Raw genomic sequence first — 17,562 nt, forward strand, 5'->3', positions numbered from 1 at the left:
GCGGTCAGCAGGTCTGGGTCCGGAAACCAAGTCCTTTAGGCGGGTAGCAAGAGCCCAACCTTCAGGCCATGTGGTCTGCAGTCCGCAGTCGATTGGATGTTGGCAGCCCCGCCCCACGAGCCCGGATCTTGGTATTGGTTGTGAGCCGGCCAGAGCCGCGCGGTTGGCATCATGGGAGCCGCGGGGCTGGCGGCGATTCTGGGGTTCTTACTCCTGGCCCGGGACTTGGTGGGTGATGAGGCTCAGGAGGCAGAGGCTGTACGGGAGCTGGTGGTCCGGCTACTGGGACCCGGGCCGGCGGCCGATTTCTTGGTGTCCGTGGAGCGCGCGCTGGCGAACGAGTCGGGCCTGGACACCTACAGTCTGAGCGGAGGTGGAGGGGTGCCAGTGCTTGTGCGTGGCTCCTCGGGCGTGGCGGCCGCCGCGGGGCTGCACCGCTACCTGCGTGACTTCTGTGGCTGTCACATAGCCTGGTCCAGCTCTCAGCTGCACCTGCCGTCGCCGCTGCCTGCAGTGCCGGATGGGCTGACCGAAGCCACGCCCAACAGGTATTGGTGCTGTGGGTCCCAGCCTGCTGGAGCAGCAGCCTGCAGCCTCGGGACACCCACCGTTGGTGAGGACCAGCACGCCTGGGTCGGGGCTGCAGCTACAGACACACCTGGAGACTGAGATGGAAGTGCTGGCTTGGGGGTCTGTGCCTTCAAATCTTGGTTCCCCTCTAGTTGTGTCTTCTTGAGCCAAGTCACTTGGCTTCCCAGCGACCCCACCCCCCATGCTGGAAATAATGACCAAGCCCTGGACCTTTATTCTAGCACTTGCCACACTGTACAGGAGTGACGTGTTCACATATCTGTCTCCTGCATCAAACTATAGGAACTGTGAGCCCTCTTCTGGACAGAAACCGATTTTGCCTTATGGCCCTTACACCCTAGGACATCACATGATACACAGAAGGAGCTCTGGGCATGTTGAATGAAAATGAAGTTTTCACAATAGCTACTAGGCTAGGGAGCCCTGAGGGAAGTTCCAGCCCTGCAGTCAGCTTCGCCTGAGGTGGATCTGGAATGAGCAGGAGAGGGTCCACTTTGAAACCTTTGCCCGGTATTCTGTGTGTTGGGGGTAGTATTCCAGCACCAGGTTGCCTCTAATGTGTCCCAGAGTGGTGAGTGAGGCATCCCATACGTCCCCAATAATGTGCCCCTACCTGCAGGTACCGCTATTACCAGAATGTGTGCACGCACAGCTACTCCTTCGTGTGGTGGGACTGGGCCCGTTGGGAGCAAGAGATTGACTGGATGGCGCTGAATGGCATCAACCTGGCACTAGCTTGGAATGGCCAGGAGGCCATCTGGCAACGGGTTCGTACCAACCTGACCCCTCATGCTCCTATGCCTGCCTTACACACCCCACTGGCTCTAGGGAACCGAGGCTTTCCAGGGTGGGACAAACCATCTGGTAGTACATGCCTGTAATCCCAGGACTCAGGTAGAGGTAGGGAGATTCAAGATTGAATCCCAAGGCAGGAACTCAGGCAGGGCAGGAACCTGGAGGCAGGAACAGAGGCAGAGACCTGGGAGGAGCACTGCTTATATCGGCTTGCTCCCTGACTTGGTCAGTTTGCTTTTTTTTTTTTTTTCTTTTTTCTTTTTTCTTTTTTTCGGAGCTGGGGACCGAACCCAGGGCCTTGCGTTTGCTAGGCAAGTGCTCTACCACTGAGCTAAATCCCCAACCCCCAGTTTGCTTTCTTATATACCCAGAACCCCCTGCTCAGGGTTGGCACAGCCTCCAAAAGGCCGAGCCCTTCCATATCAATCACCAGTCAAGAAAATGCCCCCAAAGGATTGCCTTTGGCCAATCCAATGGTATCTTTTTTCTCAGTGGAGGTTTTCTCTTCCCAGACGACCTTAGTCAGATTAAGGGGGGGAAAAGGCACAAAAACTCTCCCTAGTTTGAAGAAAGCCTCTTTGTGCCCCAGATCTTCACCCATCCCACAAAGCTGACACTTCAGCGTACTTTCTTCTCACGGAGCTGTTTCCTGGACTGTGAGCTCCCTGTAGTCTGAAGTCTATCTTAGTAGCCATAGTACCCAGCTCAGAGAGGTGACGTGGTGAATGGGGACCCATGTGTTTATAGGTGGGGCCTCTTCCTGCTCCACAGGTATACCTGGCCTTGGGCCTGACCCAGTCAGAGATCGATAACTACTTCACCGGTCCTGCCTTCCTGGCCTGGGGACGCATGGGTAACCTGCACACCTGGGATGGCCCCCTGCCCCGTTCCTGGCACCTCAAGCAACTCTACCTGCAGGTAAAGAGTGGCTAAGGAAAGGTGGGATGGGTGCTGGGTGTTCACAGACCCAGGGATGGGGTGCTGAGCTAGCCTCAGGGCCTTTGACTGGTCTATAGATCAATACTCCCTCCCTAAGTGAGCAAGGGAAACCCCCCCCCCCCACCAGAGGTTCCGTCACATTGACCTCTATCCCTCCCAGCACCGAATCCTGGACCGGATGCGCTCCTTTGGCATGACCCCAGTGCTGCCTGCCTTCGCAGGGCATGTCCCCAAGGCCATCACCAGGTGACGTCCTCCCTCCCTGCATAGCATGATGTAAACGCTCGGCTCGACTCCCGCCTCCACTGTCAGCCACTGCCGAGACAGATCGCTTGACGACTCTGTGACTCGGTTTTCTTGGTTGTAAAATGGAATCATTGGTGGGTGTGATGGCATACTCTTCCGATCCTGGTATTTAGGAGCCTGGGACAGGAACACCACCAGTTCCAGGCCAGCCTAAGCTACATAGAGAAACCCAGTCTTTATATATATCTATACCCACTGGGTAGGGGCATGCTGGAGAGATGCCTTAACTAAGAGCACCTACTGTGCTGCTCTTGCAAAGGACCAGGTTTCAGTTCCCAGCCATCTATAACAGCAAATCCCGAGGAGCTGATCCCCGTCCAGACACATACATCATACATGTGGCGCACAGACATAAATGCAGGCAAACATTCCTACTCATAAAATATCAATAAATCAAGCTAAAGGACTCCCAGGACCCCTAAATTGTTAACATCAAACTTAGAAAAGTCACCAACTTTTAAAAGGTTTTCATTTATGTGTGTGGGTGTTTTGCCTGCATGTAGGTCTGTGAACCACATCCGTGTCTGGTGCTCTTAGAGAACAAGAGGGCACTGGATCCCCTGATGCTGGAGTGACAGATGGCTGTGAACTGCCATGTGGGTGCTGGGAATCAAACCTGGGTCCTCTGGAAGAGCAGCCAGTGCTCTTAAGTGCTGAACTCTCTCTTCAGTCCCTAACCTTAATAACTTAATTATTTAATAAAAGGATAAATATTTAAAGAGAAGGAATGGAAAACTACTAAGTAACAATAGCTCCTTCAGCTGCTGTCCTGAGCGTGCATATTGCCAGGCACAGAGCGTTATGTGTAGCTGCTCTTGCCAGTGGCCTAGGGAATGTGCTGGTCTCTCTCCTTGTTTTTGTTCTGTCTTCTCTTCTGTGGCTGGAGAGAGAGACCCTCAAGGTCTGGATGAAGCTCCTCCTCCTCTGGAGGCTTCGCCAGCCAGCACCTGCAAGGACCCTTGTCACCAAGCCGTGTTAGCACCTGGCTCCCACCACTGCCCAGCAGTCAGACCCCGTCCTGTGCTAGGTCTTGGGGGGTGCCCATGTGTGCCCATGGCTCTGTCCCTAACAAGAGATCGTTGGCAGAGGGAGATAGGAGAACCTTTTTAGACAGGTGACTCTCAGGGACCGTGAGGAAGAACCAGGTGGATAAGCCTTAGGGGTGGAGGGAAGGACACCAGGCAGGGGACAGAGCATGCATAATCATGGGGATGAGAGAAACCCAGGCACAGTCCTGAAAGCCACTGACGTGAGACTGGTGAGGGGGTCAGGCTAAGACAAGCATTGTATGAGCCTCTATCAACTTTAAACCCCCCCCCCAGGGTGTTCCCACAGGTCAATGTCATCCAGTTGGGGAACTGGGGACATTTCAACTGCTCCTACAGCTGCTCCTTCCTTTTGGCTCCAGGAGACCCCCTGTTCCCCCTCATTGGGACCCTCTTCCTACGGGAGCTGACCAAAGAGTTCGGCACGGATCACATCTACGGGGCTGACACCTTCAATGAGATGCAGCCTCCCTTCTCCGATCCCTCCTACCTCGCCGCAGCCACCGCAGCTGTCTATGAAGCCATGGTCACTGGTATGGTGCTGGGATAGGAAACTCCTCCACCCCCAAAACATCGGGGAGGGAGGCTGGGTAGGAGGAGGATCTGTACCCTGGTGACACCATGCTTTCCTGCTCAACAGGCCTTAGTGCATATATGCCATCCCACATAGCCACACTGGGTGCTGAGTGGCCAGTAACCTAGGGCATATTCTTTCCCTCCTGGTGTATGTTGTTTCATCTGTGCAATGGGACTCGCTCATGGTCCAGGATGCCTAGTCCTGTAAAAAAAAAAAAAAAGAAAAAAGTCACTGAGTACAACCTAATCGAAAAGATTTTAAGCCAGGCATGGTGGCATAGGCCTGTAATGCCAGTGATCGAGAGGCAGAGGCAGGAGGATCGGGAGTTCAAGGCCAGCCTGGGCTACTGGAGACCCTGGGCTATATACTTCAAAAGAGGGTGGTGGCAGCAAGGAGAAGGCTTGTCCAGTAAAGGCACTCAAACTTAGTGACCTGAGTTTGATCCATGAAACCACAAAAAGATCAAAGGACAGCACCAACACCATAGAGCTGTCCTGTGACTTGCACATGTATGTTCACGTATACACGTCACATATATGAACAACAACCACCACCACCATCACCATCATCATCATCTTCTTCTTCATGTTTTTATTTGGAGCCAGCCTCTTGAGTTTGAGGCCGGTCTGGTCTGAGACTATCAGGACAGCCAAGGCTGTATAGAAAGACTCTACCTCAAAACAAAACAACAAGAAAACAATTTTTTTGCTTGTTTGTTTGTTTGTTTGTTTGTTTGTTTTTTGAGACTGGATTTCTCTGTGTAGCCTTGGCTATCCTGGAACTCACTCTAGACCAGCTGCCTCAAATACAGAGATCCACCTACCTCTACCTCCCAAGTGCTGGGATTAAAGGCGTGTGTCACCATTGCCCAGGAAAATTTATTCGTTCTCCACCTCATTGTTAAAGTAGGTCATGTAGGCTAGAGGCTACACACGTATCCTGTCACACAAACATGAGGCCAAGACTCCTTTCTACCACTTATAGAGGAGAAGGGGCCCGATTGATAAAGAGCCCTCTGAGAGGTGTCCTGTCATCCTGAAAGAGAGGGACACATTGGTTTATGTTTCTCTAAGCAGCACTCTCCAAGCATGATCTGGAACCAGAAGTCTGAGCCTTGCTCTAGAGCAAAGGTGCCCAACCTTCTTAATACTGAGACCCTCTAATACAGTCCCTCATGTTGTGGTGACCCCCCCCAGTTGTAAAATTACTTCATTTCTACTTCACAACTGTAATTTGCTACTGTTATAAATCATGATATAAATATCTAATATGCAGGATGTCTGCTCTGTGACCCCTGTGTAAAGGTCATTTGATCGCCAAAGGAGTCCAGACTCACAGGTTGAGAACCACTACTTTTACAGCCTTTGTTCTTTCGATTGAAAGTTACATTTATTTATTTATTTGTGTGTGTGCATGTGTGCCACACCTGGTGCACATATGGAAGTCATAGGATCGCTTGTAGGAGTCTTTTTCTTTCCTTCCACCATGTGAGCTTAAGGGTAGAGCTCTGGTTGTCAGGATTAGCACAAAATACCTTTCCTAGCTGAGCCTCCTCAAAGACCTGAGTCTTGACTGTTTTTATTTCACAGTGGAGATCAGGCATGAACTTTAACCTTTAACCTTTAATCGTTAAAGTTAACTGTGGGAAATTTTATGTAAACCCAAATATGCCAGTATTTGAATATAAGGATTCTCAGGCCCAACTCCTGGATGTCCTGATTGGCAGGTCCAGAATTTGGAGCCCAGGGACCATGTCTTAAGTTCTCTGGGTAGCTCTGATATCCAAGAAGCTAGATCAGTAGTGTCCTGGAGTTTCAGGAGGCAGGATAGGCAGAGGAGCCCTGGTGATGGCAGACTGGGAGATAGATCAGTCATGGGGGTAGTGTGAGCTGTAACGATCGGCTGATTTCCTCAACAAAACCACTTCTCATGGCCTCTCTTTGTCTTCTCCCACTGTAGTGGACCCTGATGCTGTATGGCTGCTCCAAGGCTGGCTCTTCCAGCACCAGCCCCAGTTCTGGGGCCCCTCTCAAATCAAGGCTGTGCTGGAGGCCGTGCCCCGTGGTCGTCTCCTGGTTCTAGACCTGTTCGCTGAGACCCAGCCTGTTTACAGCCGCACAGCCTCCTTCCATGGCCAGCCCTTCATCTGGTGCATGCTCCACAACTTTGGGGGCAACCATGGCCTGTTCGGAGCCCTCGAGGATGTGAACCAGGGTCCCCAGGCAGCCCGCCTCTTCCCCAACTCCACCATGGTCGGCACTGGCATAGCCCCTGAGGGCATTGGCCAGAATGAAGTGGTCTATGCTCTCATGGCTGAGCTGGGCTGGCGCAAGGATCCTGTGCCGGATTTGGTAGCCTGGGTGAGCAGTTTTGCCAGCCGCCGGTACGGGGTCTCCCAGCCGGATGCAGTGGCAGCCTGGAGGCTCCTACTCAGGAGTGTCTACAACTGCTCTGGGGAGGCGTGCAGCGGGCACAATCGAAGCCCACTGGTCAAGCGGCCATCCCTACAGATGAGTACCGCTGTCTGGTACAACAGATCAGATGTGTTTGAGGCTTGGCGACTGCTGTTAAGAGCTGCTCCAAACCTGACCGCCAGCCCAGCCTTCCGCTACGACCTGCTGGATGTCACCCGTCAAGCGGTGCAGGAGCTGGTCAGCTCGTGCTATGAGGAGGCAAGGACCGCCTTCCTGAATCAGGATCTTGATCTCCTGCTCAGGGCTGGAGGCCTCCTGACCTATAAGCTTCTGCCTTCACTAGATGAACTGCTGGCTAGCAACAGCCACTTCTTGCTGGGGACCTGGTTAGATCAGGCCCGGGAAGTGGCTGTGAGTGAGTCTGAGGCCCAGTTCTATGAACAAAACAGCCGCTACCAGATTACCCTTTGGGGGCCTGAGGGTAACATTTTGGACTATGCCAATAAGCAACTGGCAGGACTGGTGGCTGATTACTACCAGCCACGTTGGTGTCTCTTCTTGGGGACCCTGGCTCACAGCCTAGCCAGAGGGATCCCCTTCCAACAGCACCAGTTTGAGAAGAGTGTTTTCCCACTAGAGCAGGCTTTCATTAACAACAAGAAGAGGTATCCCATTCAGCCCCAAGGGGATACTGTGGACCTCTCCAAGAAGATCTTCCTCAAATTTCACCCCCAGCCTGACTCTTTGTGACAGATCAGCCATCTCGAGGACCTGCTGGAATAGGTCCTCAAATCCAAACATGCACAGGATGCTTCCCACGATTTGGAGGAGACAGGGTCTGACAGTGACAGTAATGGCTTGGAGGGAAATGGGGTGCTTTCTTCCACCCCAGACTTGGGGGTTAAAGTACCATTTTCTGTTAACAATAAACCACTGAATCCGCCTGGGTCTATTAAAGTACCTTACGTTGCTGGTGTGCCTGGAAGGGCTCGGGCGTACATGTGGACCCTGGGGTGGAGAGAGTTCTTCCCAGCCCTCACTTCAACTCCATTTTAATACTGGTCCCCAACCTTAGAAGGTTTACAGCAGCAAGCTGGTAACTGTAATTGTCCCTGAGAGTGTTGTGGTCCACACCTGGAACAGCCTTGAAAAGCTAGAGGCAGGAGGATCAGACGTTCAAGTCCAACCTCAGCTCCATAATCAGTCTGAAGACAGCCTAGAGTACAAGGCAGCCTGTCTCAAAAAAGCTCAAAATGAGGCCCTTGCCATTAATCCCGACACTGATGGGTCAAAGGCAGATCTCTTGAGTTTGAGGCCAGCTTTGTCTACTTGGTTGTCTCAAAACCAAACAAGAAGTTCCAAGAACAGAAGCAGTTTCCCCGTGGCCAGATCTGCCTGCTCAGTTTGAACCTAACAAGTTGCTTCCTATAGAGCTTGCTACTTGTAGAGTACCCCTTCCTCTGACCAACTAGGGTAGTTTAGTGTTACAAACCCTTTTCTCTTGCTTTGACCCACTCCAGGCTAAGGAAAGCTTTTCAGGGACCCAACTCAGCCTTGAGATTGCCAGCAGACACAACAAGGGGTGGGGGCACCGTGGGCAGGAGCAGGGTCAAGCAATTACCCAGCCCTAGCCTGCCACTAGGACCCTTCATGCTCTGAGCATCAGTACCTTTTCACATGGACTCCACGGTAGTGCTCATTACCGGTTGCTCTTCTGGAATTGGCCTGCACTTGGCTGTTCGTCTGGCTTCCGACCGTTCCCAGAGCTTCAAAGGTATAGGAAGGGAAAGATCTGGGGAGAGGCCCCAGAGGTGAGCAGAATGATGAATCTTCATCCTCTACCAAATTTTAGTTTATGCCACATTGCGGGATCTGAAGTCACAGGGACCATTGTTGGAGGCAGCCAGGGCTCAAGGATGCCCTCCTGGCTCCCTGGAGATACTGGAATTGGATGTCAGAGACTCGGAATCTGTGGCTGCTGCCCGGGCATGCGTGACGGAGGGTCGAGTGGATGTACTGGGTGAGCCTCTCTGAAACGTGATAGGGGACTTTACCCTCCAGTGTCCAAACTGTGTCCGGAGTTCAGGGGACATGGGAGGACGACGGGGGAGGGGAAAGAGCAGTGCACAAGTGGGGTCTGTTCTCTCTCCCTTCAGTCTGTAATGCTGGACGCGGCTTGTTCGGGCCGCTGGAAGCGCATGAGTTGAACGCTGTGGGTGCTGTACTGGATGTGAATGTTCTTGGGACCATCCGGATGCTTCAGGCCTTTCTGCCAGACATGAAAAGGCGCCACTCCGGGCGTGTGCTGGTGACTGCGAGTGTGGGAGGTTTGATGGGTGAGCAAAAGGGACAGAGTAAGGGGTTCTGAGTAGAGTGAGGAGCCGCGGGGCCTCTGCAACTTTGTCTCCCTTTCTAGGGCTGCCATTCCACGAAGTGTACTGTGCCAGCAAGTTTGCGCTCGAAGGTCTGTGCGAGAGTCTGGCGATCCTGCTGCCGCTCTTTGGAGTCCAGTGAGTCACCAGCTCTCCAGAACCCTCTGTAGCTTGAGAACCCCAGCACCAGATCTTGCAAATGCTCTGCCTCTGGCCCTCCTTCTCCAATTCATGATGTGTGCTAGACACTCTACAGGGCGCTTGGCACAGGTTAACTCACTTCACAAGCCACCCTAGCTCTTAAGGCATACTGGGATGAGTAAACAGACCGAGTAGGTGACTGGGCCCCAAATGGACACGGGAGCTCTTCCATAGCAGCTCTCGACTCTGCCAGCGCTATGGTTCTGCCAGTATCTGCTTCCAGCGTTCAGTCCCCTTTCGGTGTCTTCCCTTTGCGGAACTAGGGCCAAGCTTGTGGTCCCCGCCCCTAACCAGTCGCTGTTGCCCTCACCCCTTCCCCTCAGCGTGAGCCTCATCGAGTGCGGGGCAGTGCACACAGCCTTCCATGAAAAGCTGGAGGGCGGCCCGGGCGGGGCTCTGGAGCGAGCAGATGCCCAGACCCGCCACCTCTTTGCCCACTATCAGCGTGGTTATGAGCAAGCCCTGAGCGAGGCGCAGGACCCAGAGGAGGTGACGGAGGTGGGTGCAAACGGGGTCTCGGGGCGCAGTCTGTGGGTGGGGCGTGGTGATACAACCCCAGGGGTGCCCGGCAGACACATGCTGCTCTTCCCGCTTCAGCTCTTCTTGACTGCGATGCGAGCCCCGCAGCCTGCGCTGCGCTACTTCTCCACAAACCGCTTCCTGCCGCTGGCCCGAATGCGCACAGAGGACCCCAGTGGCAGCAGCTACGTCGAAGCCATGCACCGCGAGGCCTTCTCTGATCTGCAGGTCCAGGAGGGTGCCAAGGCTGGGGCCCAAGTTTCAGGGGATCCAGACACGCCCCCCAGAGCCCTCATTTGTCTCCCCGAGTGTGCAATCCCTAGGGTGACAGCTGAATTGGGATGGTCTGCATCAGATAAACCGGGTCAGAACAAATCATGTTACCAGCAAAAGATCTAAGCTAGAATCTCTTTTTATTATTTTAGAATGTGTTTTGTTTTAAGACAAGGTTTCACTATGTAGCCCTGTCTGAACTGTAACTCATAAAGATCCACCTGCTTCTCCTTCTGTGTGCAACCGCACACTTCTCAGAATCATTTGAAATAGTGCAAACATCATCATGGGTCAAGATAAGAGGGCTGTAGTCGGGGTTGGGGATTTAGCTCAGTGGTAGAGCGCTTGCCTAGGAAGTGCAAGGCCCTGGGTTCGGTCCCCAGCTCCAGGGGGAAAAAAAACCTAAAAAAAAAAAGAGGGCTGTAGTCAAGGTTAAGGGTTTTTCCTTCCAATAAATGTACTTATTAATTATTATTATCCTGCATGGTGTGGAGGGGGGCACATTCTATCATCACACAGAGTACAGAGATCAGGTGACAAGTTTGTTTCCTCTTCCACCATTGGGTTCAGGGATTGAACTCAGGCTTGAACTGGAAGTGCTTCTAACCCATAAGCCGGCGGCAGGTTGGGATGGGCTTTAATAACCACCACTGAGTTTGGTTGAATAGTGTCTTATGTAGCCCAGGCTGGCCTTGAACCTGCTATGTTGCTGAGGATGACTGAAATGTCTAATTCTCTGTCCTCCTCTTGTGGAACCAGGTCTAGGCTTGTGGTCCCCACCACTAACACACAATCCTTGTTCCCATGTATATGGGCAGGTGGTGTGTGTGTGTGTGTGTGTGTGTGTGTGTGTGTGTGTGCGCACGCGTGTAGATATATGTGTGCACCTGTGGAGGTCCACAGTTAAAGTCAGGAGTCTTGACTTGCTCCTTATTTGTTGACTCGGGGTCTCACTGGCCTGGGAGCTTATGCTTCCAGATTGTCTAGACTAACAGCTTGTCCCCAAGGATCCTAGGTCTCTGTCACCCTAGTGCTGGCATTACAAGAAGACACCAAGGGAACACCTGGGTTCTGGGGATCTGAATGGGGTTCCCTGGGCTTTTTTCCATGAGCCCCTGCTTCCTTTCTGTCCTCTTATGCCATCTTCTTCATCTGTATACGCGTCGTCTTCTCTCATGGCCTCCGAAAAAGCTTTGCTGACTGTTGTTGTTTTTGTTGTTGTTTTTATTATGAAAACATCATATAACTTTCTGCCGGCATGTATGCCTGCAGGCCAGAAGAGGGCATTACAGATGTTGTGAGCCACCTTGTGGTTGCTGGGAATTGAACTCAGGACCTCTGGAAGAGCAGTCAGTGCTCTTAACCGCTGAGCCATCTCTCCAGCCCAACAGTTGTTTTTGTTGTTACTTGTTTGTGTTTGCTTTTTGAGACAAGGTTTCTCTGTAGCCCTGGCTGTCCTGGAACTGAAACTGTAGACCAGGCCAGCCTCAAACTGTGCCTGCTTCTGCCTCCTTAGTGCTGAAATCAAAGGTATGCACCACCAGCACCCGGCTATGACACTTGCTTTTTTTTTTTTTTTTTAAAGATTTATTTTATTTATATGAGTACACTGTAGCTGTCTTCAGACACACCAGAAGAGGGCATCAGAACCCATTACAGATGGTTGTGAGCCACCATGTGGTTGCTGGGAATTGAACTCAGGACCTGTGGAAGAGCAGTCAGCGCTCCTAACCACTGAGCCATCTCTCCAGCCCATGACACTTGCTTTTAACTGGTTCACTTTCCCTGGACTATGACCGTATTGGGTTGTCAGGTCTTTGCTATTTTCCTGAGCTACCCAACTTAAACAAGTATCCCTTCCACTCCAGCATGGATCTTTCCATCTGTTTTAATCTTCTTTATTGACTGATCACCACCAAACGTATTCTGGATTTATTATTTATTCAAGCCCTTCACTAATCTACTTCAGTGAACTTTGTTCTCTGTTCTGTCCTTTCTACCTAGAACAGTGCCCTAAATAGACACTTACTTAATAAAAGCAACGCTGTGTGGGCTACACAGTGAGATTCTGTTTCAAAAACAAACAAACAAACAAACAAACTAGCAAATAAAAAAATGTAACCGTGCCAACTGTAAGACTAAGGCTTGCTTTGATTCCCTTAAACACCTCTCTAAAATCCAGTTTGAACTGTCTCCTGCAACCCGCTTGATTCCTTAACAAATTAGTTACTTTACAAGGCCACATTTCCTGACCACAGCACAAGTGTCTCTTCTCCTCTTGTCTGGCTGCAGCACTCCCACCCTCTCCAGTCCAGGACCTTGCTATGTAACTCGGGCTGATCTCAAACTTGCAGCGATGCTTCTGGGATCGCACATCAGCGCTCGGCCCTTTACAGGAATCTTGATGCGGGCTTGCTTTCTGTTTTGTGATCTCCGTGGGCCTGAGATATTTTCTGACGGGTGTCTGGCTTTCCCTCCATGCCCACGACTACCAACTTAACTTTCAGTCCTCATTAACTTCTCTGCGAATCCTGTCCTCTAGGTCTTCTTCCTTCCAACCCTTCACCCCCAGGGGGCCAGAGATCCCCGAAGCGCTACTGAACTATCTTTGCAAACCTAAGCACAGGGTTACATGATTCCCAGAGAATTCTTTTTTTTTTTTTTTTTTTTTTTTGGTTTTTTTTTTCGGAGCTGGGGACCGAACCCAGGGCCTTGCGCTTCCTAGGTAAGCGCACTACCACTGAGCTAAATCCCCAGCCCCTGAGCTAAATCCCCAGCCCCGAGAATTCTATAGAAGGCACCAGACTTTGCCTCTTTCCAAAATACTCAGAAAACCAATTTCCCGTGTGTGAAATGATGATGCGGGTAGAGATATCCAGTAGCTTCGCTGGGAACCCTGACCCAGAGCAAGCACAACAAAGTCATCAGACTGTCCGCAGTCCTGGCTTTGCCGCCGCCTCCTAGCAAACTGGAGGAAGCAAAGAACACCAGGAATACGCGAAATGAGCTTTGCAATCCGCTCTGCCCGCTTGCGTCTAAGAAGATCCGGTGCCAGGGTTTTACTCATCCCCGTAGCCTCCGCGCCCCGCCCTCCGCGCCCCGCCCCAGGAGTCTCTTGGAGTTGCATTGTTTGATTACTCTGAGTTCCCGTAGCGCCGTGCTTTGAGGCTTGAGGGTAGTGCTTCCGGGCCGCAGCCTAGGACGCCTCCTCGGCGGTGTAAGTAGAAGCAAAATCCCCGAGCTCAGTGAGTAGGGAAAGCAGCCCGAGCCACGGCATTCCCTCTAGTCCCCGCCTCCGAGTCTTCGCAGATGCTGGTTCAGCTTAACAAGAGGGGCTAGGATCCCTGAAGCCCCAGTCCCATGACTCAGGGGTTCCTGGTCGGTTCTCCCTGCCAGGATTCCGGTTTCTATCAGCGAACGGCCCCCTGCCCTGCTCCAGGTCCCTCCTCCTGCGTCCGAGTTCCCCTGCAGGCCTCGGCCTCAGCCCGCCTAGTCACTCTCGCTTCGTCTCCCTGACTGTCTGCAGGCCTGGATAGCATGGCCGTATTCCGCTCAGGCCTCCTGGTGCTGACAACGCCGCTGGCCACCCTGGCCGCACGCCTGCCTCCCATCCTGACCTCGGCGTCACACCTGGTGAATCACACCCTCTATGTGCACCTGCAGCCGGGCATGAACCTGGGGGGACCCGCTCAGCCCCAGCCCAGCCCTGTGCAGGCCACATTTGAGGTTCTGGATTTCATCACGCACCTCTACACTGGTGCCGACCTGCACAGGCACCTGGACGTCAGAATTCTACTGACCAATATCCAAACCAAGAGTACCTTAATCCCTGTGCTTTCCTCAGTCCAGAATCTGGCCCACCCTCCAGAAGTAGTTCTGACGGACTTCCAGACCCTGGATGGGAGCCAGTACAACCCTGTTAAACAACAGCTAGAGCGTTATGCCACCAGCTGCTACAGCTGTTCTCCACAGTTGTCTTCCGTATTGCTGTATCCGGATTATGGGACTGGAGAGATGCCTTTGGAACTCCCGAATGCCCTCTTACCCTCCACCATAAGGCCAGCTTCCCCGGTGGCCAGATCTCCGAGGCAGCCTGTGCGTGGCTACCGCCGTGGGGCCGTGGGTGGCACTTTTGACCGCTTGCACAATGCCCACAAAGTGTTGCTCAGTGTTGCATGTGTACTGGCCCAGGAGCAGCTTGTGGTGGGAGTAGCGGACAAAGATCTGTTGAAGAGTGAGTGAAGGGACCCTGGATTAGGGCAATGGAAGACACCTATCACATTTTTTGTCTTCCCTGGTGCCAAGATCAAGGAAGGGTAGGGCTGCTTCACACCCTTCCAAAATGCCACAATGCCTAACACTCTGTTTTTGCTAAGAGACTTTTGTTAAATGAATACATGTGGTATCCAATGGGAACCAAGAAATCTGCACTTTGTGGTTGTCCAAGTGATCGACTCAGAGGTTAGAAATGCTGAGAATAAATGGATAGGAGATGATTGTGGGTGACCCAGTACTGCTGTGAACAGTGAAGGGATTCTTTCTTTGTTTTGTTTTGTTTTGTTTTCCGGAGCTGGGGACCGAACCCAGGGCCTTGTGCTTGCTAGGTAAGAGCTCTACCACTGAGCTAAATCCCCAACCCCCAGTGAAGGGATTCTTTTTTTTTTTTTTTCCTTTTTTTCAGAGCTGGAGACCGAACCCAGGGCCTTGCGCTTGCTAGGCAAGCGCTCTACCACTGAGCTAAATCCCCAACCCCCAGTGAAGGGATTCTTAAGAATAGAGTACCCTGGGTTCGGTCCCCAGCTCCGAAAAAAAAAGAACCAAAAAAAAAAAAAAAAAAAAAAAAGAATAGAGTAGTTCTTGGGGTTTTCCACCAGTTAATACCTACTGGTACTGCTGCTCTGTAAGCATTTCTTAGCTTGTTCTTGGGGTACATAGCAGACCTCTCGGTGAGTGTGATGCTTGTTTCTCCCTCTGTCCCCCAACCTGTCCCCGTTTCACCCTTTCTTGTTGCCACTGTTGGGAAGATTTCAGTGCTTGGGACACTCTTCCCCAAATGGGCCCGCACATCTCCCCCAGTGGAAATTCTCACTGTTGTTCCTGCTCCTTCCTCAGGCAAGTTGCTCCCTGAGCTGCTCCAGCCTTATTCAGAGCGTGTGGGGCATCTGAATGAGTTCCTGGTGGACATCAAGCCCTCCCTGACTTTTGAACTCATCCCCCTGCTGGATCCCTATGGGCCTGCTGGGTCTGACCCCACTTTGGAGTTCCTGGTGGTCAGCGAGGAGACCTACCGTGGGGGGATGGCCGTCAACCGCTTCCGCCTTGAGAATGTAACTCCTGAAGGAGTCTGGCAAAGGGAATAGGAGGGGGAGGCCTGTGAGAAGTACTGTGGTCCCAGAGCAGGGAAGGGAGGGCTGGGGGTTGGGAGGAGAAGCCAGAAGGAACTTGTCTGTGGAGCTGGAGAAAGAGAGGGGGAAGTAAAGGACAGATTGGGGCTCCAGGTTCATTCTCCTATCTCTCACCCCTTTCCTCCTTCTCCCTTTACCTCAGGGCAAAGAGGAGCTCGCCTTATACCAGATACAGCTGCTGAAGGACCAGAGTCACAAGGAAAACGAGGAGGAAAAGGTCAGCTCCTCCAGCTTTCGCCAGCGAATTCTGGGAAACCTGCTTCAGCCTCCGAATGTAAGCCTCTCCTCCTCCTCACTGGCTGGGCTGATGAAGTGCTGAAGCTAGAAATAGGCCATCCATTGGAAGCTGAGATTCCTTCCCTTTTGCCTGTCTTTAGGAGAGGCCCGAGCTCCCGTCAGGTATCTATGTGCTGGGGCTGACAGGCATCAGCGGCTCTGGGAAAAGCTCAGTGGCTCAGCGGCTGAAGAACTTGGGGGCATACATCATTGACAGTGACCATCTGGGCCACCGGGCCTATGCTCCCGGGGGCCCTGCCTACCAGCCTGTGGTGGAGGCCTTTGGAACAGGTACTAACCGGAGAAGACTGAAAATGTCCTGAGGTGAGACGATGGCGTGATGTCTTTGCTTAGCCTTCTTTCTCTGTCACCCAGATATTCTCCATCAAGATGGGACCATCAATAGGAAGGTCCTAGGCAGCCGGGTGTTTGGGAATAAGGTGAGCGCACACCTCCTCCAGAGTTCTTCAGCTGCTGCCACCACATAGATGGGCGGGATCCAGTGGACTCCCTAGTCTGGTACAGGAAGTCAGTCCTCTGCTCTTCTGCTCCTACCCCCACCTCCCAGCTGTATTACTCAGGAAAGTTAACCTCTGCCCACTCCCTCTGTCCCCCTCCCCAGAAGCAGCTGAAGATGCTCACAGATATTGTGTGGCCAGTTATCGCAAAGCTGGCCCGAGAGGAGATGGATGTGGCTGTGGCTAAGGGTGAGTGGGAGGGATGACGGGAGCAGCCAAAGTGGGACAGTGAAGCAGCAACACCCTGTGGGATCTTCCTTGGCCCCAGGCAGACCATTCACCACATAGGACTGCATTTGGTGCACTAACCGGTAGCCAGTGTAAGGTGCTGCTGGCAGTGACTAGCGTTTCCCCACAGGAAAGACTCTGTGTGTGATTGATGCTGCTATGCTGCTTGAAGCTGGCTGGCAGAATATGGTACACGAGGTGTGGACCGTCGTCATCCCTGAGTCTGAGGTATCTGAACCCCACTCCGCCCCATCTGAGCCCACTGCAGACAGTTTCCTGCTCTGACCCAGTAGACGGGGCTGGGGCCCTTCCAGACCAGTCTGTCTGTCATCCGTGCCCAGGCTGTACGTCGCATTGTTGAGAGGGATGGACTGAGTGAGGCAGCCGCTCAAAGCCGGCTGCAGAACCAGATGAGTGGGCAGCAGCTGGTAGAGCAGAGCCACGTGGTTCTGTGCACCTTGTGGGAATCACATGTCACACAGCGCCAGGTTGGTGCAAAGGGAAAGACGAGGTTAGGTTGTGGGACGGGGAGGTTCAGTGGTTATCGTTTCTGACCCTGTCTTGTCTTCTCTGGTTCTGGACTGGCCAAAGGTGGAAAAGGCTTGGGATCTTCTACAGAAACGCCTCCCCAAGGCTCACCAGACCAGGAACTGACAGTGGATTTTCTGTGGCGCCACACTGGCCCTTGGAACTAACAAATCTAATGGTGAGGAGGAATGGGGGCCTCGATGTTTACCCTATGTCAGGCCTCAGGGGCTTCAAGCTGAGCTGTGCAGGACACAGAGAGAAGCTTGGAAGTCGGCCTAGCATGCTGGAATTTGGCCAGCAATGAGGACACAGCAATGGGGAGCGGCCCCCTCTTGGGTTCTGTCTGCTTTTTGGTGGTGGAGATTTGATGTCTAACTAGTGTTATGGGTTGTAGTGAAGACTGGACCCAGTAACTAAATTAAAGATGTTTCCAAGTGCTGCCTGTGTGGTTTCTGTTTCCTCTCCAGTGACTCTAGGTATCTTTGGACCATTAAGCTCCAAATTCAGGGGCAGGGCCTGAGCTGGAAGCCAAGGAGTGCTGTAATTAAATGTCACCTGAGCTATGTGCTTTTGA

General features: G+C 52.5%; 3 protein-coding genes across 11 annotated transcripts; all 3 read left to right on the forward strand.

Moving 5' to 3' along the window:
- Positions 1–159: 159 nt before the first annotated feature.
- On the forward strand, positions 160–7,629 carry Naglu (N-acetyl-alpha-glucosaminidase). Of its 6 annotated transcripts, none has more exons than NM_001427043.1 (6): positions 160–548; positions 1,211–1,358; positions 2,158–2,304; positions 2,486–2,571; positions 3,954–4,210; positions 6,214–7,629. In NM_001427043.1, exons 1-6 carry the CDS (start codon positions 172–174, stop codon positions 7,416–7,418), a joined length of 2,220 nt encoding a protein of 739 aa, NP_001413972.1. In that variant the 5' UTR covers positions 160–171; the 3' UTR covers positions 7,419–7,629. The 6 variants fall into 6 exon arrangements, with proteins under 6 accessions (NP_001413972.1, XP_038943670.1, XP_063125505.1 ...); XM_039087742.2 differs by having other exon boundaries at positions 482–613; positions 6,214–7,611; XM_063269435.1 differs by lacking the exon at positions 160–548 and adding an exon at positions 573–690 and having other exon boundaries at positions 6,214–7,611.
- A 677-nt stretch (positions 7,630–8,306) lies between these two features.
- On the forward strand, positions 8,307–10,507 carry Hsd17b1 (hydroxysteroid (17-beta) dehydrogenase 1). The gene is given in 6 exon segments (NM_012851.2): positions 8,307–8,442; positions 8,521–8,688; positions 8,825–9,004; positions 9,085–9,178; positions 9,565–9,739; positions 9,839–10,507. Coding segments are annotated over 6 exon segments (1,035 nt in total). The 5' UTR covers positions 8,307–8,345; the 3' UTR covers positions 10,160–10,507.
- Positions 10,508–13,145: 2,638 nt separating this feature from the next.
- Positions 13,146–17,426, forward strand: Coasy (Coenzyme A synthase). 4 transcript variants are annotated; one of them, NM_001006954.1, is made up of 10 exons: positions 13,236–13,250; positions 13,560–14,267; positions 15,146–15,360; positions 15,581–15,712; positions 15,816–16,005; positions 16,090–16,154; positions 16,337–16,421; positions 16,591–16,688; positions 16,802–16,948; positions 17,052–17,425. In NM_001006954.1, the coding sequence occupies exons 2-10, from the start codon at positions 13,571–13,573 to the stop codon at positions 17,112–17,114; spliced, it is 1,692 nt and encodes a 563-aa protein (NP_001006955.1). In that variant the 5' UTR covers positions 13,236–13,250; positions 13,560–13,570; the 3' UTR covers positions 17,115–17,425. The 4 variants fall into 4 exon arrangements, with proteins under 4 accessions (XP_006247338.1, XP_038941544.1, XP_063124807.1 ...); XM_006247276.5 differs by having other exon boundaries at positions 13,146–14,267; positions 17,052–17,426; XM_039085616.2 differs by lacking the exon at positions 13,560–14,267 and having other exon boundaries at positions 13,159–13,250; positions 17,052–17,426.
- Positions 17,427–17,562: the final 136 nt, after the last annotated feature.

The sequence above is a fragment of the Rattus norvegicus genome, chromosome 10 (assembly GCF_036323735.1).
Source record: "Rattus norvegicus strain BN/NHsdMcwi chromosome 10, GRCr8, whole genome shotgun sequence".
Lineage (NCBI taxonomy): Eukaryota > Metazoa > Chordata > Mammalia > Rodentia > Muridae > Rattus > Rattus norvegicus.